General features: G+C 40.3%; 1 protein-coding gene across 6 annotated transcripts in view; it reads left to right on the plus strand.

Moving 5' to 3' along the window:
• Positions 1-22,452, plus strand: part of cep89 (centrosomal protein 89) — a 59,235-nt gene that overhangs the window by 7,217 nt on the left and 29,566 nt on the right. For 3 of the 6 annotated variants that reach the window (XM_033036416.1, XM_033036420.1, XM_033036421.1), the window contains exons 4-12: positions 1,238-1,451; positions 2,891-2,993; positions 7,256-7,351; positions 9,867-9,952; positions 11,646-11,700; positions 12,666-12,773; positions 13,799-13,938; positions 18,174-18,224; positions 21,860-21,943. In XM_033036416.1, coding sequence (XP_032892307.1) covers positions 1,238-1,451; positions 2,891-2,993; positions 7,256-7,351; positions 9,867-9,952; positions 11,646-11,700; positions 12,666-12,773; positions 13,799-13,938; positions 18,174-18,224; positions 21,860-21,943 — 937 coding nt within the window. The remainder of the gene's footprint in view (positions 1-1,237; positions 1,452-2,890; positions 2,994-7,255; positions 7,352-9,866; positions 9,953-11,645; positions 11,701-12,665; positions 12,774-13,798; positions 13,939-18,173; positions 18,225-21,859; positions 21,944-22,452) is intronic. The other 3 variants (XM_033036417.1, XM_033036418.1, XM_033036419.1) reach the window with 3 other exon arrangements.

Here is a 22,452-nt window from a genome sequence, read left to right on the forward strand (position 1 = left end):
TCCAGGGCTACCAATTTTGGGTTGCAGAAAATGTTTCAACATGTTGAAAAATTTGCGGCGACCATACTGAGGCCGGGACTAGTTCCCAGAATGCGGGAACTCCTCGCGACCATGAAGGAGACTCACCAGAGACCACCAGCGACATGTGGCGAGCGCAGAGTCTCCTGCACTCACCTAAAAAGTCGCCTAAGTAAGACAGGCCCTTTGATCTCCATTTGTGTATTTGGAGCTGCAGTCAACAAGGCATGTCAGAACTATTCCATTACACTTCAGACTTGTGCTTAATATGTGGTGCAAAGATACTGAGGAGTGTGGAGGTTCTGGCTGCAAAATACCCATCTCCGATCTACCCTTATAAGCAGATTATATTTGACAATGGTGTCTAGAGAATCTTGATAATGGAGGAATTTATGATAATAACAGTATAGAATGCCATTGAGATGGGCCTATAGGATCTTTTGCCCAGGATCACCTAGTTGAGAGTGTACTACAGGCCCCAAATAGTCAACGGGAATTAAAAGAGCAAATATGTCAGGGGATCGCAGGCAGCTGCAAGACTAATACGTTTGTCATAGTAAATGATTTTAACATTCCCAATATAGACTAGGACTATCATAGTGCAAAAGGCTTAGACGGACTGGAATTTATCAAATGTGTTCAGGAAGGTTTCCTCACACAAAAAGTAGAGAGGTCTACATGGGAGAGGGTAAAGCTTGATCTACCCTGGAATGCATTGCCTGGGGTGGTGGTGAAAGCAGATATGATAGTGGTGTTTAGATAGGTAAATAGAAGGGCAAAGAATAGAGGGATTTGGATGAGATCAATTTAACTTGGCATTGTGTTCGGCACAGATGTTGTGGGCTGAAGGGCCAGTTCCTCTGCTGTACTGTTTGATGTTCTAATAGTCATTGTAGACTAAGTGTCATTTGGTGGTAATATCTTACAAACCATTGCAATGTTTGGATTGGGCAGATTTGGTTGGATTGAATTAGAGAATGGAACATATTGACCAATGTTCTACTTTTCTTAGTTTGATGGCAGCTTGGCCAAAACTATGATTCGTTCTGGACTACAGGTTTGCCCCATTAAAATAGGGATGATTTTTTTGTAGGATTTGTCTAACTCTTTAAATGAATGCTTATTCAGTGGTGTTATTTTCTGTCTCCATCATTTTGAACATTTTTGACAATTGTGCAAAATCTGTTATTTGTTTAATCAATAATCTCTTTTTGAAAAGGAATGAATGGCAAAGCCCTGTAAGGGGTAGACCTCCTTTACCACTGCCTTCTAATTCTGATGAGGAATGCCATGAAGAAGAGGAAGAAGATGATTACCTAGATTTAGAACAACTGTCGAATAAATCAGACCAACCACATTACTATGTTCTAGAAAAAGAAGGGGAGATACAGAAAAAGGAACTGATATATGCTGTTCCATGCAAGTCAAAACAGGTAACTGTTTACATTTGATTACTGGAAAGGGTGCAGAGGAGGTTGACATTACTGTTCACTGGATTAGTAGACATTTGCTAAAGGATAGACTTGGTTATTTTCTCTGGAATGCTGGAGGTTGTGAGGGACCTGATAGTATTTAACATTACGAGGCATAGTTCGGGTAGACATTCAGAACCTTTCTTCCAGAATGGAAAATTCAAACACTAGAGGGCACAGCTTTAAGGTGAGATGGGCAAAGTTTAAAGGAGAGGTCCAAGGCAATTTTTTAACACAGGGTGGTGAGTGCCTAGAACTCACTGCTGGGGTTGATGGAAGTGTATGAATTTGGCCTGTTGGAAGTGTATAAAATTGTGAGGCATAGACAGGGCATTTAGTACCTTTACCCAGGGTGGAAATGTCAAAGGCTAAATGGCTTGGCTTCAAGATTAGAGTGAGGTGTGCGGGGCACGTTTTGTTACACAGAGTGGTAGGTGCCTGGAATGCGCTACTAGAGGTGTTGGTAGAAGCAGATACGATGATGGTGTTTAAAAGGTTTTTAGATAGCTACTGACATTATGGGCCAAAGGGCCTGTTCCTGTAATGAACTGTTCTATGATTACAATTTAAATATTTTTGGTGAGTTCAGTATACAAACATGTATAAAATAATTTGCAACCTGTTGCTGAATCATGTATTTCACTGGCCAGTTGAGTCTTTTGGCATAGTCAGTTTCTCATGCAACGTCTGGAGGATCGGAGGCAGCAACTTCCTAATTTATACATTTTGTATATGCTGTCAACAGAAATTAGTCTGTTTATTAATTCAATGACCATTGTTCAATAGTGTCAAGAGTGTTTTATTGTCATGTGTCCAAAAACAGAGCAATTACATTCTTACTTGCAGCAGCAGAACTGATATCTCAACATAGTACTCTGTAAACACATAATAAACAACAAACAAAGTTCAGTTTAAATCCATTTGATGGTGGGGAGATCAGTAGGCTGGGCAGTGATCACCCCTTTTTGAAATCTTCTTCATTCCTGGGCTTTGCAGTTGTCGAACCAGGCCATGATGCAACCAATCAATATACACTCTACTGTAGTTCAAGAGAATATTCGATGATATACTGAATCTCTTCAATCTTCTAAACGTAGAGGAGTTGATGGGCTTTTATGGTTGAATCAATGTGCTGGGTCCAGGATAGATCTTTAGAGTTATGCACACCCAGGAACTACTGCTGTCCTGACCATGAAGGCAAGTATGTGGATCTTCCAAAATCAGCTATCAGTTCATTGGTTTTACTGACATTGAGAGTATTGTTGTTGTTCTGATCTCCCTCCTATTGTTCTGATTGTTCTGAACATTGTTCTGATCTCCCTCCTATACTCTGACTCTTCTGAGAAATTAATAATTGAACTAAATGGTTTGATTTGTTTTTCTATCTCTTATCTATAAAGGATGAAATCCCAATATCGATAAGCAGTGAAATAACAGATGTTTCTTCTTATGATGTTGCATCTGTCACTCCGATACATGAATCAAACCCTGGACAAGTTCGAGGTAGGTAATAAATTATTATATGGACCTTGTGTTTCGAAGTGATAACCCTTTTGATATTCATGAAAATGTAAATATATAATGCTCTATTTAACGCTGCCTTTGACTGTCCAACTGCTTTATCATATGAATCATAAATGATCTCAACGTTTAACATAAGAGATTCATTGAAGTGATCCAAATTTACTGCTCCAACCTTTAACCTTGCAAAAGGTTGTATTATGTGACCCGTTTGTTTCGTTTACACATACAGCATGGAAAACAAAATGGCGGCGCCTCGCGGCAGCGGCCCCTGCTGTCCGTCTGTCCATTTTAAAATTTTCATCCCATTTAATGTGGTTTTTATATTGTTTTTAACTGTGTATATGCGGTGGGCGGGGGTGGAGGAAACTTTTAAATCTCTTCCCTGCACGGGAGACCCGACCGTTTCCCTGTTCATTGAATTGAATTGAAACCAGTTCTTCAGTTCACTGGTCCACGCTGACCATTGATCACCCATTCAAACCAGTTCTATGTTATCACACTTTCACTGGAGTGGTAAAGAAGGCATATTGTCTGCTTGTCTTCATAGGTCAGGGCATTGAGTATAAGAGTCAGGATGGCATGCTGCGGCTTTAGAGGACATTGGTTAGGCCAAATTTGGAATATTATGTGCAGTTTTGTTTGCCCCATTACATTAGGGATGTTGAGGCTTTGGAAAGGGTGCAGAGGAGGTTTATCAGAATAAACCACGTGGATTAGGGGGAATTAGCTACAGGAAAAAAATTGGATGGACTTGGTTTGATTTCTCTGGTATGCCAGAGGTTGCGGGGAGACCTGATAGAAGTATATAAAATTAAGAAAGGCATAGATAGGGTAGACAGTCAGAAAGAACCCTTTTTCAAAATAGAAAAATCAAAAACTAGGGGGAATAGATTTAAGGCGAGAGGGGCAAAGTTTAAAGGAGATGTGCAACTTTTTTTACTGGATAGACTCGGCTTGTACTCGCTAAAATTTAGAAGATTGAGGGGGGATCTAATAGAAACGTATAAAATTCTTAAGGGGTTGGACAGGCTAGATGCAGGAAGATTGTTCACGATGTTGGGGAAGTACAGAACAAGGGGTCACAGTTTAAGGATAAGGGGGAAGTCTTTTCGGACCGAAATGAGAAAAACATTTTTCACACAGAGCGTGGTGAATCTCTGGAATTCTCTGCCACTGAAGGTAGTTGAGGCCAGTTCATTGCCTATATTTAAGAGGGAGTTAGAAGTGGCCCTTGTGGGAAGATATCAGGGGTTATGGAGAGAAGGCAGGTACAGGATACTGAGTTGGATGATCAGCCATGATCATATTGAATGGTGGTGCAAGCTCGAAGGGCCGAATGGCCTACTCCTGCATCTATTTTCTATGTTTACAGAGGGTGGTGAATGCCTGGAACGCGCTGCCAAGTGGTTGAGGGAGATACGATAGTGGCATTTAATAGACTTTTGGGTAGGCATATATATAGGCAGGGAATGGAGGCATATGGATTATGTATAGGTAGATAGTTGGTCTTGGCATCATGTTCCTCACAGACATTGTGGGCTGAGGGGCTTGTTCTTGGGCTGTACTGTTCTATGCTTTATCCACTCCCTGCATACTACGGGCAATTTTACAGAGGCCAGTTAACTTATAAACTTGCAAATCTTTGGGATGTGGAAGGAAACTGGAGCACTCGGGAGGAAACCTATAGGGTCACATAAAGAATATGCAAACTCCATGCAGATAGCTCCAGAGGTCAAGATCGAACCCATGTCTCTGACACTGAGGCAGCAGTTCTACCAGTTGCATGACACTGCCACAAGATGGCAATACCCAGACTGCACAAAACATTAAGATTAATCGAGGGAATTGTTAGATGACACCAAATTTGTAGGAAGACGAGAATATTATCAAGAGAAAGGTTAATATCCAGGGAAAGAATTTGAATGCTCAGAAACTCGTGTGAGGTGGCAGTGAGGGAGGAGTGGATGAAAAACAAAAGCTTATTTTTGAACTTTGCACTTTCAAGAGTATGAGGCCTTGTCGATGCTTCTCACAGCTGATAAGGTAGTCCTCACTGTTGACTGTTGACAGTTTATGCATAGGAAGGTACTACAAATGAGATACGAGAATCGACTCCTGTATATCGGCGAGACCTGCCAAGTGCAGGCTTGGCAGTTCATTCCTCCACAAATCAGACACATTTGTTGATCATTTTTTTGGTTACGTCGGCTGAAGGGAAATATCAGCGTATTTATACATTGGCCACCATCAGTCAGGGTTTAAGTTTAGAAGTTGGGACATTATGTTACAGTTGTGTAAGACATTGACAAGGTCGTGTTTTGAGTACTGTGTTCACTTTTGGTCACTCTGCTAAAAGAAGGATATCATTAAGATGGAAAGAGTGCAGATAAGATTTATGAGGATATGGCCAGGAGTTGAGAGCCTAAGGTGTATATATAGGGAGACGTTGGACTTTATTCCTTAGAGCGCAACATGATAAGGGGTAATCTTCTAGATGTGTATAAAATTATGTGGGAAATAGATTGGGTAAATGCACAGTCTTTTGCCCTGAGAAGTAGCATCAAAAACCAGCGGAGATCAGTGTACGATGCAATGGGTAAGATTCAATATGAACATGGGACAAATGTTTCCACAGAGCATGTGGTGCATATGTGGAACGAGCTGCCAGAGGTAGTTAAGGTAGGTAATATTATTATTGGTGCATGGGCAGGAAAGATTTAGAGGGCTGTGAACCAAACGTGGACATATAGGGCTAGTGTAGATGGGGCATCTTGGTTGTATGGGCAAATTTGACCAAAGGGCTCGTTTGTGTGCTGTATCACTCTGATTCTATGATTCTAAGTTCAACACTTGAGCAAGATACTGTTTAAAGTTGCATTTCATAGACATGGCTGCTAATACTGCCACCCTTGAATGGGTTGTGTGCTTCAGCCATTTGCATAAGATTTCATCCCTTAACTTGGAACTCAGAGCCAAGCTGATGCATGCTAACGTGATTCATTTTTCGATTAGCAGCAACAGCAGAGGAAAATTCAGAACCGAACTGGTAGAAAAGAGGACAAATTATGTTGTGTAACTTCAATTTCTCACACTGTGATGAGAGAAGCTTTCGATAGGGTTGTACAGAAAAATAACACATGGAATTTAATCCAAATAGGTGTGAGGTGATGAACAAACTGCAAGGAAAATAGTTTGGTCAAGCAGCCTCGGTGGAGGGACAGTCAGGTGGAGTTCCTTCATTTGGACTGAGAGTGGAACCAAGTAAGGGATGGATAGTGGGCAAATCGAATGGGGTTAAGTGGGAGAGATAGATCAGCCATGATTGAATAGCGGAGTAGACTTGATGGGCTGAAGGGCCTAATTCTACTATTCCTTATGACATGAGATCAATAATAGAATCATAGAGTGATACAGCATGGAAACAACTTGCCCACGCCGGCCAACCTGTTCCAGCTACAGTGGTCGCACCTGCCCGCATTTTGCTCGTATCCCTCCTAACCTGTCCTATCCATGTACCTGCCTAACTGTTTCTTAAATGTTGGGATAGTCCCACCCACAACTGCCTCCTCTGGCAGCTTATTCCATGCCACCACCACCCTTTGTGTGAAAAAGTTACCCTTCGGATTCCTAATAAATCTTTTCCCCTTCACCTTAAACCTAGGTCCTTGTCCTTGATTCGCCTACACTAGGCAAGAGACTCGGTGCATCTACCTGATCTATTCCTCTCATGATTTTATACACCTCTATAAGATCACCCCTCATCCTCCTGTGCTCCAAGGGATAGAGTCCCAGCCTACTCAACCTCTCCATATAGCTCAGACTCTCTAGTCCTGGTAACATCATTGTAAATCTTCACAGCCATCTTCATTATTTAATAATTTTTGTATCATCAGCAAACTTGCTAATCTTGCCATGCATGTTCTCATCCAAATTATTGATATGGATGACAAACAGTAACGGGCCCAGCACCGAACCCTGAGGCACACCACTAGTCACGGGTCTCTAGTCGGAGAAGCAACCTTCCACCATCACCCTCTGCTTCTTTCCAAGAAGCCAATTTTCTATCCATTCAGCTATCTTTCCTTGGATCCCATGCGATCTAATCTTCCAGAGCAGCCTACCATGCGGAACCTTATCTAATGCTTTGCTGAATGTTGCCATATATACAACATCTACATAATGGAGAAATACATTTATTGAAACATCAAACATCAATGAGTCTCACATCTTCTATCCATTAGGGACTCCGACCTTAGATGGCTGGTCTGCAGAACTTGAGGATCCTGGCAACGTTCCCAATCCCAGTCCGAGGAGAACTCTGATGAGCTTGCAAGCAGGTTACACTGATATCTATTTTTCTATTAAGTGTGTGTGTGTGTGTGTGTGTGTGTGGTCTACCTTCGGCAAAACGCCACATGCTGGCGCAGAAATTTTCACAGATTATTAATCGCATTAACACCGTCAACAAAATCTACTGCTTCACTTCACATTTCATGCTCTATTTCACAAGTTATATTGTTTTAAAAATGACCAAAACCAAGTTTTTAAACGACAAACATCCTTCAACCCGCTTCAAATGACGTCACAATGCCACGCAAGGGGGAGAGGGCGGCCACCAGCTTCCAGTGACGTCAGAGGAAGGGCCGCAATTAAATTAACGTTCCATTTTTTCCGACCCGAGCTTCTACCCGCGGTGCCCCGGCTGAGGTTTTACTTGGCCATCAAAGAGGCATCGAGACTACAGCGGGGAGGCCTCACGATGATGGGGCCGCAGCGGAGATGGAGCAGCGGTAGGGGAAAGGAGAGGGAAAGAGAGGTGAAGGAGGGATTGGGGGGAGGGGGAGAGGGATCCCTCCCACCCACTCTTACCACCCCCCCCACTCCCTCTCTACCCACTCCCTCTCTCCCCCCTCCCTCTCTCCCCCCTTATTGACTTTGAATATATATGAATGTCTTTGGCATTAACAGACATTTGAAGTTGCATCTGTCTCACCTCAACGTAATAATAATTTAAAAAAATCATGATAAAACATTTCACATTAAAACAGCGACAATAACTTTCACTGAAATGGAAACATTGAAATGTGCATGACCATTTTAATTAGAACTCCAGTTCTAATTTTCATGTTATTTTGTTGAAATAGAACATATTTTTATTTTGCTAAAGTTGTTTATTCATCCCTTTGCTATCACTGGCCATTTGTGTATATTTTTTGCAGTAGGGCCTTTTTAACTGAGGGATCTGAGAAAATCAATACTACAGCTGACCCACTTGTTTCATGGGGGTGGGACAGGGTTGTGTTCTTAGCAACGGTCCATATCACAAATTATTCTTTTGGTAACACAAAGCAATGTAATCTGTGCATGTGTCAATAAATTGTCGAGGAATTATATAGCACGGATATAGGCCCTTCAGCCCAACTTGCACGTCGACCAAGATGTCCTATCTACACTAGCCCCACCGGCTACCTTTGGTCCATAAACCTCTCAGTCCTTCTAGTCCATGTACATGAAATGTTGTTGTAGTACCTGCCTCAACTGCCTCCTCTGGCAACTGCTTCCGTATGACCGGCAACCTCACTGTGGATAAAGTTAACTGATGAAGGACAATATGCCGAAAGCCTTTATAACTATCCTATCTACATGTAACGCTACTTTCTATCAACTATGTACCTGCACTCCTAGATCCCTCTACAACACTTCCCAGGGGCCTGCCATTCACTATGTAGGCCCTGAACCTGGTTTGACTTCCTTGAATGCAACGTCTCACTTATCTGCATTAAATTCCATTCCTCAGCCCACTTGCCCAACTGATCAAGATCTTGCTTTAATTTTTGATAGCCACTTTCACTACCTCCAATACCGCCCACTTCAGAGTAATCTGGAAATTTACTAATCATGCCTTGTACATTCTCATCCAAATCGTTGATGTAAACCACAAACAGCAAAAGGCGCAGATCCTATCCCCGAAACACAACTGGTCACAAGCCTGCAGTCCAAAAACCAACCTTCCACATCACCCTCTGCTTCCTATTCAATCCAATTCTCGATCCAGTTGGATTGCTTTCCCTATATCCCATGCGAGCTAATCTTCCATATCGGCCTACCGTGCTGATACTTATCAAATGCCATGCTGAAGTCTAGAAAACATCTGCAGCTCTGCCCTCAAATATTTTAGTTGCTTCTTCAAAAATTCAGTCAGATTAGTAAAACACGATCTGTCACGTACAAAATCATGCTGATTAGCCCTTGTCTATCCAAATCCATATGTCGTATCCATCAGAATACTCTCCAGTAACTTGCTACTAGTAAATTAGGTATGGAAATAAATGTTGTTTGTTTATTTACTGAACATAAATTCTGAAAGACTGATTTATGTTCCACATCTCAAAATGTAGGTAGTGATTTGTGAATACTGTTGGGTAATTTTCTGTAACCCAAACGGCCATAATGCAGGAATCACCTAATTTTTCATTTTATCTGTTTGCGTTGATGTGAATCCATATCTTCTTTATAAAAGTGTTAAATTAAAGCTCTCAAACTTTGCCTTTTTTCATTATTCATGGTCACAAACATAAATTACAATGTCAATATTAGCCACAAGGTTTAAGGGATATGGTCCAAATGTAGGCAGGTGGAACTGGTTGAGATGCGGAATCTTGGTAAGCAAGTTCAGCCGAAGGACCTGTTTCTCTGCTGTGTGACTCCCTGGCGCTTGGATGATCCAGGACTGCACTCAGGACTCTAAATAGTTTGAATTGATGAATATTCTCACCAACTCCTTTGTCTTATACAAGTAGCACAACTGTGACTTTCCTAGAAAATCCTTAATTTTTCTTTATCTATTTCCAGAATATTCACCAGTTCATTCACCCGAGGTAAGAAAAACAAAGGATGAAAATCATTGTCCATATTTGTGTTCCAAGAAGGAAGCTAAGGTAAGAAACGTAAAACCACTAAACTTTCAATAATAGTTCATTTTAATTCATTTGACAGGCAGAAAGTGCTGGAATAACTCAGTGAGACAGGCAGAATCCATAGATGACTTTTCGAGTGGGGTACCTTTTTCAGACTGATTATGATTGAGAGGGGAGAGAAAATTGAAAGAGTGATGGGGCCACAACAAAGCAACAAAGCGATGTGGATACAGGTGAAGTGGGGAGGGTTATTGGCAGATGGATGAACAAATGCCAGTGATGAAAAGACAAAAAGTGTGAGATAAGGAAAGAAGAGGCATGAAATGTGAAGCCAGAGGAAGGAATATAGGTGGAAGGGGAAGGGGAGTGAATCCAGAAAGGGAAGAGGGTGTCTACACTTGGTCCCACTGATGTGAAGGAGACCACATTGGAAGCACAGGGTGCAGTAGATGAGGTTCGAGGAGGTGCATATAACCTCTGTCTCACTTGGGCAGACTGCTGACATCCCTGGATGTATGTGAGGGAGGAAGTGTAGGGACATGAGTTGCATCTCCTGTGGTTGCAGGGGGAAGATACCAGGCGAGGGGGTGGTTTGTGTGGGATGGGATAAGTGAATGAAGGAAGGAGGAGACTCTATGAAAGGCAGAAAGGGGTGCCTCCATCTTAATTAAATTGATGTTAGTGTGATGATCAACAAAGATAATAGACAATAAGTGCAGGAGTAGGCCATTCGGCCCTTTGAGCCAGCACCGCCATGCAATATGATTATGCCTGATCATCCCCAATCAGAACCCCGTTCCTGCCTTCTCCCCATATCCCCTGACTCTGCTATTTTTAAGAGCCCTATCTAGCTCTCTCTTGAAAGCATCCAGAGAATCTGCCTCCACCACCCTCTTGAGGCAGAAAATTCCACAGACTCACCATTCTCTGTGAGAAAAAGTGTTTCCTCGTCTCTGTTCTAAATGGCTTACTCCTTATTCTTAAACTGTGGCCACTGGTTCTGAACTCTCCCAACATCGGAACATGTTTCCTGCCTCTAGCGTGTCCACACCCTTAACAATCTTATGTTTCAATGAGATACCCTCTCATCCTTCTAAGCTCCAGAGTGTACAAGCCCAGCTGCTCCATTCTCTCAGCATATGACAGTCCCGCCATCTTTTGAATTAACCTTGTAAACCTACGCTGCACTCCCTCGTTAGCAAGATTGTCCTTCCTCAAATTAGGGGACCAAAACTGCACACAATACTCCAGGTGTGGCCTCACTAGGGCTCTGTACAACTGCAGAAGGACCTCTTTCCTCCTATATTCGATTCCTCTTGTTATAAAGGCCAACATGCCATGAGCTTTCTTCACTGCCTGCTGTACGTGCATGCTTACTTTCATAGACTGATGTACAAGGATCCCCAGATACCGTTGTGCTTCCCCTTTTATCATTGAACTACTATTTTAATATTAAACAAATTTAACATAAGATATTTAAGCATTCATATTACAATTTTGTCATAGAATCAGAGATATAGTCTTTAAAGAATATCTCTGTATGAAGTTCCCAAACAATGAGAATTGTGTTTTGGGATCAGAGTTATGAACAGTATTATATTGCCAAGTGAAATGTATTGCTGAGGGAAGCATACTAAAATAAAGCTGGTAATACTTTTTAAATGGGTGGAAGCTGCTTTATGACAAGTTAAAAACATATTTGTTTCGCTTCCAGGAACAACAAATAATTGAAAAGAATCATATGGTTCCAGGGTTCAGCAGAGTCCCAGGTAACCTCACAATCTTGATTGTACAGATAGTTTTCAGAATCAGAAATTATTTTGCTGACAGGTCAAACAGAAATTGTTATAAAGCTTTAGATACCAGTTGATGTCCTGATAAAGTGCTGATTATGTTATGTACAACTAAGAGGGAAGTTACAAAGAGACTCCTTAATCAGGTGTGGCAAGTCCAAAGAGTGAACCTTGGCAGTCTTTCAGTCTGGGAAGAATCAATCTGAACTGATGGAGATTTAAAATAGTTGAATACATCTTGGAGTAATTATATAACATGAACAAATGAAATCGGTACCTAGAGGGAGATGGAAAAAATAATACAGAAAGAATCACAAAACAATCAATGATTGATTTAGAACAATCAATCAATGATTGATTTAGAACCCTTAACATAAGGGAAGATATTGATGGACAATATAACTCATTCAATGATAGTAATTAAAAAAGCTTTTTGAAATGGCCATTCGGGCCTTCGAGCCAGCACTGCCATTCACTATGATCATGGCTGATCATCAAGATGTGACTGGAATGTTTGATGATGACCTTCCCAGTGTACAAGTTTGTGATCACTGATGCTCTATGCTACACAATGTGGGTGGTATGTGTAAAAGTCCCGAACAATAGGAAACGGTTTGTGAATTCACCCTGCTACACAATCTCACAGTGATGCAAAGAAAATTGAAGGACCAAAATGTAATTGTTCCGAGTGTTGGACCAGGTATTTCTGAAAGTTAATGTACTTTTCTTGGACTTCTTTTCATGCTGTAGCGTGTTCTTGTGATTCATCTTGGATGTGTTTATAATAGCTCTGTTAAAACTATGACGTGATAAACAGCTACTTTTTTGAGTCTTAAATTATTTTTGTTGTCTCTGGTCCAAGAAAAGTTATTGCCTTGAGAGATATTTTCAGATGAACTTCAGCGATACTGTAGTTATTGCAATTTCACTCTGTTCTTAAGGTTTGAAAAGCAGCACCAGCGTTGAAAGCCCCAGAACACCATCTCAAAATAAGAAAAAAACAAAGATAAAGACAAAGATAAAGAATATTTCGGAGGTGATCACATCAGGTGGGAGCATGACTAAGTTACTTTTCATAATGCTTTGATGAATATTTATATAGATTTGGTTTTGATCTTTAATCCTTGCTCCATGCTAGATGCAAATGAGACATTCATTTTCCTTCCTTATTTGTGAATATTGAGGGAAATACAGTTTCCTTACTGGCACCAAATTGTGATTATCGAATGTACCAATAATCATAGGTTCAATTTTGGACCACCTTGGTGCAGGCTGATGGAATGTGTGTATCCATTCAATGGGTTTAACACAAAAATCCTGATTTAAAAATGAAATAAAACTGGTGCGCGACAATGCTGACAACTGTGTTCTGCACTCTCTCTACCCCTTTGCTCCACCTATTGTATTTGAGATTGATGTGATTGTCTTTATGTATAGTATTGTCTGATTAGATAGCATGTGAAACAAAGCTTTTCACTGTACCTCAGTGACAATAATAAATGTAAATCATTGGTAGACAAAAATGCTGGAGAAACTCAGCGGGTGCAGTAGCATCTATGGGTGGGTGTGTGTGTCTCTCGCTCAATCTCTGGACCTGCCATCATCCTTGTAAATATTCTCGGAACCCTTTCCAGCTTAACAACATCTTTCCAGTGACGTTTGCCTGAATAGTACTGTGAGCGGAGCGTCATTGTGGTCAACAGAGATTGGACAACCTTAAATTTTTTTCTTTGGTGCTTGTGTTCTACTCTTCTATCTTCTATGTACTGGAGGGCATAGCTTTAAGAAGAGTGGGTCAATCTTTAAAAGAGACGTGTGGGTTTGGAGCATAGTGGTGGGTACCTGCAGTGGTGATGGAGGCAGATGCAGTAGTGGCATGTAAGAGGCTTTTACTTACACACGTGGATATGAAGGGAATGGAGGGACATGAAATACTTTCATTTTTTAGGAGCTAATTAATACCTTAGCATTAAAGAAATCAATTTTCATCAGTGGGGTAGGCTTATCAACAATTTATTTGTGTAATTTGAACGAGTACCAATCTGATTTTCAATTTACTGAATGCCTTTTCCAGGTGACAAAATAGAGTTGGTTTCACTCCGACAACAAGCTCAGGAGTTGGTGGATGAAAACGATGCCTTGAAAATGACAATACATCGCTTAAGTGTAGAGCTAAGCCATTATCAAACTAAATACAAATCTGTGGATAATGAGGTACAATCTTAAAGTTTATTCTCTCTTATTTTTGCATGTCATCAAAGTTTGCTCATCACCAAACCTCTGTTAGTATTCCCAGTTTGTTCAAAATATTATGTTGGTGCAGACGATTGGACATGGGAGTAGAATTTGGCCATTTGGCCCTTGGAGTCTACTCTATTATTCTATTGTTGGTGATTATCTTTCCCTCTCAACCCCATTCTCCTACCTTCTTCCCCAAACCTTGGATGCCTTTATTAATCAAGAGCTTTTCAATCTCCACATTAAAAATACCCAACAACTTGGCCGCCACAGTCATTCATCACCCTATGGCTAAAGAAATTCCTCCTTGCCCAGAGTAGGGGAATCGAGGACCAGAGAGTTGTGAGTCTGTGGAATTCTCTGCCTCAGAGGGCGGTGGAGGCCGATTCGCTGGATACTTTAAAGAGAGAGCTAGATATGGTTCTTAAAGATAGCGGAGTCAGGGGATATGGGGAGGAGGAAGGAACGGGGTACTGATTAGGGATGATCACATTGAATGGCGGTGCTAAGAAAAAAACGTTTTCCGACAGAGAGTTGTGAATTTATGGAATTCACCCAGAGAGTTGTGAATTTATGGAATTCCCTGCCATAGAGGGCAGTGGAGGCCAAATCACTGGATGGATTTAAGAGAGAGTTAGATAGAGCTCTAGGGGCTAGTGGAGTCAAGGGATATGGGGAGAAGGCAGGCACGGGTTATTGATAGGGGTCGATCAACCATGATCACAATGAATGGTGGTGCTGGCTCGAAGGGCCGAATGGCCTCCTGCACCTATATTTTATGTTTCTATACAATCAGCACGGGATCACCTCAAGGCTGCGTGCTCAGCCCCCTGTTTTACTCACTATACTCATGACTGTGTAGCTGGACATAGGGCGAGCTCCATCATCACTGATGTGGGACGAATTACAGATGGTGATGTATAGAAGTGAGATTGACTGACTGACCAAATGGTGCCAGCACAACAACCTGGCTCTCAACACCAGCAAAACCAAGGAACTGATTGTGGACTTTGGAAGGGGTAGGATGAGAACCCATAACCCTGTTTATATTGATGGGACAATGGTGGAGAGGGTCAAAAACCTCAAATTCCTGGGCGTGCATATTTCTGAAGATCTTTCCTGGACACACTGATGCAATTATAAAGAAGGCACATCAGCGCCTCTACGTCCTGAGAAGATTACGGAGAGTTGGTATGTCAAGGAGGATTCTCTTGAATTTCTACAGGTGCACAGTAGAGAGTATACTGACCGGTTGCATCGTGGCCTGGTTCGGCAACCCGAACGTCCAGGAGCGGAAAAGACTGCAAAAATTTGTGACCACTGCCCAGTCCATCACCGGCTCTGACCTCTCCACCATCAAAGGGATCTATCGAAGTCGCTGCCTCAAAAAGGCAGCCAACATGATCAAAGACCCACACCATCCTGACCACACACTCATCTCACCGTTGCCATCGGGAAGAAGGTACAGGAACCTGAAAATTGTAAAGTCCAGGTTCAGGAACAGCTTCTTCCCTACAACCATCAGGCTATTAAACACAACAGCAAATAAGCTCTGAACTATAACAGACTATTGAACTTTTTTTCTCCCATTATGCTCTATGTTTACAGCATGTAGGAATTTCATTGTCCTATCTGGGGCATATGACAATAAAACACTCTTGATATATATTTTTTTATTAAAGGTAATCAATTACAATGCTTCAAACAACTTTATATCAAATTAATTCAATTTGCATTAAGTAAAACACTAGTAATACTTATCTACTATTTTTTTAGAAATAATGATAGAAAAAGAATAGAACAGTTATAAATCATTAAGAGAGTGATTAAATAATAATTTGATTATATATAAGAAAGAAAAGAGAAACGAAAAAAAAAAAAAAAAGAAAAAAAAAAAATGAAAAACCATGAAAAACCACAATATGCATTGTTAATAACACTACTACAAGTGATAGTATCAATAAAGACATATATGTTAATTCCAATATAAAAATGAATTATTCCCACCAAATCCCGCAGGGTGCACGCCGAGCTGTGTTGCCAAGAACAGCTACTTCTCTAAATACTGTATATATGGAGACCATATCTGTTCAAAAGAATTATACTTGTCCAATAGGACAAATCTAATTCTTTCCAGATGTAACGTCTCCATCATCTCTGTTGCCCACATTTTGGTTGTGGGGGATAATGTTCCCTTCCAAAATTTCAATATAATTTTTTTCCCAATTATCAAACAGTAATCAAAGAAATTTCTTTGATTTACTGTAAGTGATAGATGTAAATCCGGAATTCCAAATATTATTAGCTTTGGGTTAGGGTCTAATTTAACTTTGATGACTTCAGAAATAACTTTAAAAATTTCTGTCCAGTAATAATTCAATTTAGGACATGTAACGAAACTATGTATTAAATTTGCCTCTGCTTTCTTGCACTTATCACAAATAGCGGAGAGATTCGGAAAAATACTATTTAATTTAGTTTTCGAATAATGTAACCTATATAATACTTTAAATTGTATCAATATATGTCTGGCGTTTAATGAACACCGGTGTATTCGTTGTAGACTTTCTTCCCAGTTTTCTTTTGTTATAGCCAATCCCATTTCATTTTCCCATGCTTGACGATATATTTCCGTTATTGGATTCTCCTTATCCAAAATGATGTTATATATATAGGCTATTAATTTTTCTGTATTTGGATATAAATTAAACAGTTCGTCTAACAATCCTGCTTCTTTATTTTTATAATCTTGTGTATTGGATTTAATATAATCTCTAATTTGTAAATACCTAAACAAATGTTGTGGAGACAATCCATAAATATCTTGTAACTCCTGGAATAAAAGAAATTTTCCTTTTCTATAAAGGTGTTCTATCCTTGTAATTCCTAAATCATCCCATTGTTTAAACCCCCCATCTAATATAGCAGGTTTAAACGATGGGTTATTCATAATTGGTAATCTAAATGAGAGATTATCCAAATGTAGAGTCTTAACTATTTGTTTCCAAATACGTCTATTATTATATATTATTAGGTTGTCTTTATAATTTTTTTTTTGTACTTCCGTTGGTGCAAAAATTATCGAACCTACATTGAAAGGTAGACAGTCTTCCTTTTCTATATTTAACCATGTCGGTTCATGATCCATATTTACCCACCAGAAATTCATATTCTTAATCTGAACAGCCCAAAAATAATATAAAAAGTTTGGAAGTGCTAATCCTCCATTTATCTTAGCTTTGCATAGATGTTTTTTATTTATTCTGTGATTTTTATAATCCCAAATAAAACTATTAACAATATTATCAATTTAAAAAAAAAAAGTTTTCGGAAGAAAAAAAGGAATAGCCTGAAACAAATATAACAACTGTGGTAGAAATACCATCTTTATGGCACTTATTCTACCAATCATGGATATAGGAAGTGTTTTCCAATATAAAATATTTTTTCTAAGTTTATCTAATAGTTGAGGATAGTTGGATTTTATTAATGAGTTATGAGTTTTAGTTACGTTAATCCCTAAATATTTAAGTTTGTCTGTAACTACTTTTAATGGGTATTGTTGTAATGTATTTAGATTTATTCCTGTTATTGGCATAATCTCGCTTTTATCCCAATTAATCCTATACCCAGAAAATGCACCAAACTTAGTTATAATGTTTAGCAGGTTGGGAATACTAATTTCCGGTTTTGTAATATAAATCAAAACATCATCTGCATATAAAGAAATTTTATTAATTGTTGTATCAGTATTATAGCCATATATTTCAGGTTCAGATCTAATTTTTTCCGCCAATGGTTCTATCACCAATGCGAACAATAAGGGTGATAACGGACATCCCTGTCTGCATCCCCTAGAGAGTTTGAATTTGGCTGATAAAATTTGGTTAGTCAAAATTCTTGCAATAGGATTCGAATATAAAATTCTTACCCATTTACAAAATCTATCCCCCAATTGAAACTTTTCCATTATATTAAATAAATACATCCATTCCACCTGATCAAACGCTTTTTCTGCATCTAATGATATAACCGCTAGTTCCGTATCTCGTATTCTTTTTGAATATATAATATTAAACAAGCGTACAATAAAACACTCTTGACTCCTCCACACCCCCCTTCCACCTTTTCAATCCTTTTATCTTGCATCTTCTGTCTTGTAGGCCCCTTGTCTACTCCCTCTTAACATTTGTATTTTGTATTTATTTCAGGGATCCCATCATACTGGGCTTCCACCATCAGGGCCACCTCCACCTTGGCTTGTAAGTAACTAGTACAATTTCAAGTTCACACGTTTATGTTAGATAGACAATTTCTCCGTCTAATTTTAGAATTGTATTTTTCCCTGGACCATGAGAAAGGAGTATGCCATGCCATACTGATGCATGACAATGAACCAGTTCAAAAATCTTTGTGATGTATTTCTAATATGGGCACGTTCCCTGGCCCAGCCCCATTGCCAGAGTGAGGCCATAAACTGGAGGAACAGGACCAATGCGCTTGGGTAGCTTATAACATAACCCAACGTTATGAATTTGGGGTAAACAAGTCCACTCCTCCCCCCCCCCCTTTTCATCACTCTCTTCCCTTTGCCCCACCACGATCCATGCCTATTTCTCACTTTCCCCTTCCGTCCTCTATCCCTTCCTTTGCATTTCACACCTCTTTTTATCCTTATCTCACACTTTTTTGCTTTTCTTCTTTGGCTTTTGTCCAACCATCTCCCAATCAACCCTCCACCCCCTCACCTAACCACCTATCACTTGCCAGGCTTTGTCCCACCCCCACTTCTCTGCCACCTTTCTCCCCGTTACTACAATCAGGCTGAAGAAGGGCCCTGACCCATAACGTTACCTATCCACTATCTACAGAGAGGCTGCTTGACCCGCTGATATACTCTAGCACTTTGAGAGTTTGCTAAACCAGCACCTGCTGTGCCTCATGTCTGCATTATGATATTGGGCTGTGTATAGTTTAAGTAGATGGAAATTACTGACTTCTATTCAATTTTATTCCTTGATTTAGTGCTTACTAATTTATTATTGCGATTGGTAACCAAAACAACGAAATGTCCCAACGAAAAGCGATACATATATCCAGTCTGGTATTGGTACTGGGCATCAACCTCACCAACTGAGGGTTGGAGTATAGAAGTAGAGGGATCATGCAAGAAATGAATAAAATATTGGTGAAGTTACACCTGGAGCACTGTGAACAGTTCTAGTCCCTGCTCGATGGGAACGATTTGATAACACTAAAGAAGGGTGCAGAAGAAGTATGTTGTCAAAGTGGAGAAATATAGTTGAGATTTTTTAAACAAGTAAGATTGAAAAGTGATTTAATTGATGAGTATAAGATTGAGTAGCCTGGACAGAGTGAACAGGACGGATCAATTACTCTAGGCAGTGTGATCAATAACTGGGGGTGTGGGAGTTGAGGAGGGGGTGGTGCCATACAATTAAGGTACTTTAAGGGAATTAGTAGAAGGATTACAGAGGAATTGAGAGGGGAAAATAAATCACCCAAAAAGTAATGGGCATTTTGAATTTGATGTGTGAAAGGGTACTAGAGGCAGAGACCCTCATCATTTATTATAAGGTGCCTGGCCACTTGAGATGAAACATATGAGAGTGTAACTACCACCGAGTGATTATTTGAAACAGGTCACAAAGGATCAAATTTGTCATAAAATTCTGATTCTCTGATGCTCTTCATAAAGATTGTAACAACCACATTTAAAAAATCAAAAGTTTGTTAATGATACAAATCTAGATGGCACCATGGGCAGTGAAAAATATGTGGAAAGTACTGGGGGTATAGATCGGGCAAGGACACAACAGATGGAATATTATATGGAAAAATATTAATCATGCACTCTGGGAAAACTGCAGAGTATTTTTAAGAAGTGAAAGATCAAAAGGTGTTGAGATTGACCACGAGTCCTTGTATACTAATCACTGAATATTAAGATGCAGGTACATAAGACGAACAATACAAATGCAGGAAGATTTGAGTTCAGTTGTGTTACAGTTTTGTAGGGATCTGGTGAAGTCACATGTGGATTAGTGTGTACGGATATTCACCCGTATAAGGAAGGATACACTTGTAATAAAGCGAATGCACCAGATTGATTCTTGGGCTGACATGAGGGGAGATTCAGCACAATGAGAGATGCTCGCATTCAAACATACAAAATTCATTGGGTCATAGAAACATAGAAAATAGGTGCAGGAGTAGGCCATTCGGCCCTTTGAGCCAGCATCACCATTCAATATGATCATGGCTGATCATCCAAACTCAGTACCCTGTTCCTACTTTCTCCCCATATTCCTTGATTTTGTTAGCCCTAAGAGCTATATCTAACTCCCTTGAATACATCCAGTGAATTGGCCTCCACAGCCTTCTGTGGCAGAGAATTCCACAGATTCACAACTCTCTGGCTGAAAACGTTTTACCTCATCTCAGTCCTAAATGGCCTACCCCTTATTCTTAAACAATGATCCCTGGTTCTGGACTCCCCCGACATGGGGAACATTGTTCCTGCATCTAGCCTGTCCAATCCCTTAATAATTTTATATGTTTCTATTAGATCCCCTCTCATCCTAAATTCCAGTGAATATAAGCCCAGTCAATCCATTCTTTCACCATATGTCAGTCCCACCATCCCGGGAATTAACTTGGTGAACCTACGCTGCACTCCCTCAATAGCAAGAATGTCCTTCCTCAAATTAGGAGACCAAAACTGCAAACAATATGTTGGCCTTCTTAGCGGTCTTCGCTATGAAGGCCAACATGCCATTTGCTTTCTTCACTGCCTGCTGTACCTGCATGATTACCTTCAGTGACTGATGTACAAGGATGCCTAGGTCTCATTGCACCTCCCCTTTTCCAAATCTGACACCATTCATATAATAATATGCCCTTGTTCTCACTACCAAAGTGGATAACCTCACATTTATCCACATTATACTGTATCTGCCATGCATCTGCCCACTCACCCAACTCATCCAAGTCACCCTGCAGCCTCATAGAATCCTCCTCGCAGCTCACACTGCCACCCAGCTTTGTGTCATCCACAAACTTGGAGATGTTACTTTTAATTCCTTCATCTAAATCGATAATAGGTCAGGGCTTGATGCTTTTCTTGGTTGCAATGTGTAGATCCAGTGGTCACAGTGTCAGTCTTAGGTATTTAAGAAGGAACTGCAGATGCTGGAAAATCGAAGGTAGATAAAAGTGCTGGAGAAACTCAGCGGGTGCAGCAGCATCTATGGAGCGAAGGAAATAGGTAACGTTTCGGGTCGTTTCGGCCTGAAACGTTGCCTATTTCCTTCGCTCCATAGATGCTGCTGCACCTGCTGAGTTTCTCCAGCACTTTTGTCTACTGTCAGTCTTGGGTAAGTTGTTCAAGGCAGAGATGAGAAATTCGTGTATTGTACAGGATGTTGATTTTTTGTAATTCTCAATGCAAGAGGGCTTCAAAGTCTCAATTTGAGTATATTCCAGATAGTTATCAATAGATTTTCAGATATTAAGATAATTTGGAGATAGATGGTTAGTGCAGGAAAGTGGCACTGGGGTAAAATATCATCCATGGTCTATTGAATAGTAGAGCAGGCATGAGGGGCAGAGTGACCTTTGGCTGCTTCAATTGTTAACATTTTAAGGCACAAAATAGTAGCCAGTGAAAGCTACTGTTCTGTCAAACCCTGCACCAGCAGAATTGAAGTATCAAATGTAAATATTTTATGTCATATTGCAACACCCTTCTTGCTCTGTACCTTCCCAGGGACATTTATGAAGGAGATTACATCATTGAATTACTCTCTGCATGTTCTTTAACACCTGTATGAAATAATGTACAGCCTATAATGAAAAGCAATACCATCTCTTGCAGATTGATATGACGTACTTGTCACCCCTTATGTTGGCCTATGAAGACAGATTACGAGAAAAGGATGCTACATTGCAAGTACATGAGGTATGCAGCAGATGAATACAAGATATTTAATAATTATCAATAATATTATAATTATATTAATATTTAACCTAATAATATATCAGGCACTGGAAGGCATAGCTTTAAGGTGAGGGGCCAAAGTTGAAAAGTTTTTTTACACAGAAGGTGGTGAATGTCTGGAACGCACTGCCTGGGGCGGTGGAGGAGGCAGATACGATAGTGGCATTTAAGAGTCTTGTGGATAGACACATGGGTATAGAGGAATATGGATTATGTGAGGTAGATAAGAGTTGGTCTTGGGCATCATGTTCGGCACAGACAGTGGACCAAAGGGCCTGTTCATGTGCTGTAGAGTCATACAGCATGGAAACAGGCCCAAACCCGCAAAACCGTATTTTAAAAGGCCCCCGCTTGCCAGATGTTCCCTCATCTGCAAACACTCGCACAAACAACCTCTGCAAGTTCCTGCCTAATGTCTCCCAAATTGCCCTTGCTCCAGTTCAGGACCTTAACTTATGGAGCAGCCCTAT

Source organism: Amblyraja radiata, chromosome 17 (assembly GCF_010909765.2).
Source record: "Amblyraja radiata isolate CabotCenter1 chromosome 17, sAmbRad1.1.pri, whole genome shotgun sequence".
NCBI lineage: Eukaryota > Metazoa > Chordata > Chondrichthyes > Rajiformes > Rajidae > Amblyraja > Amblyraja radiata.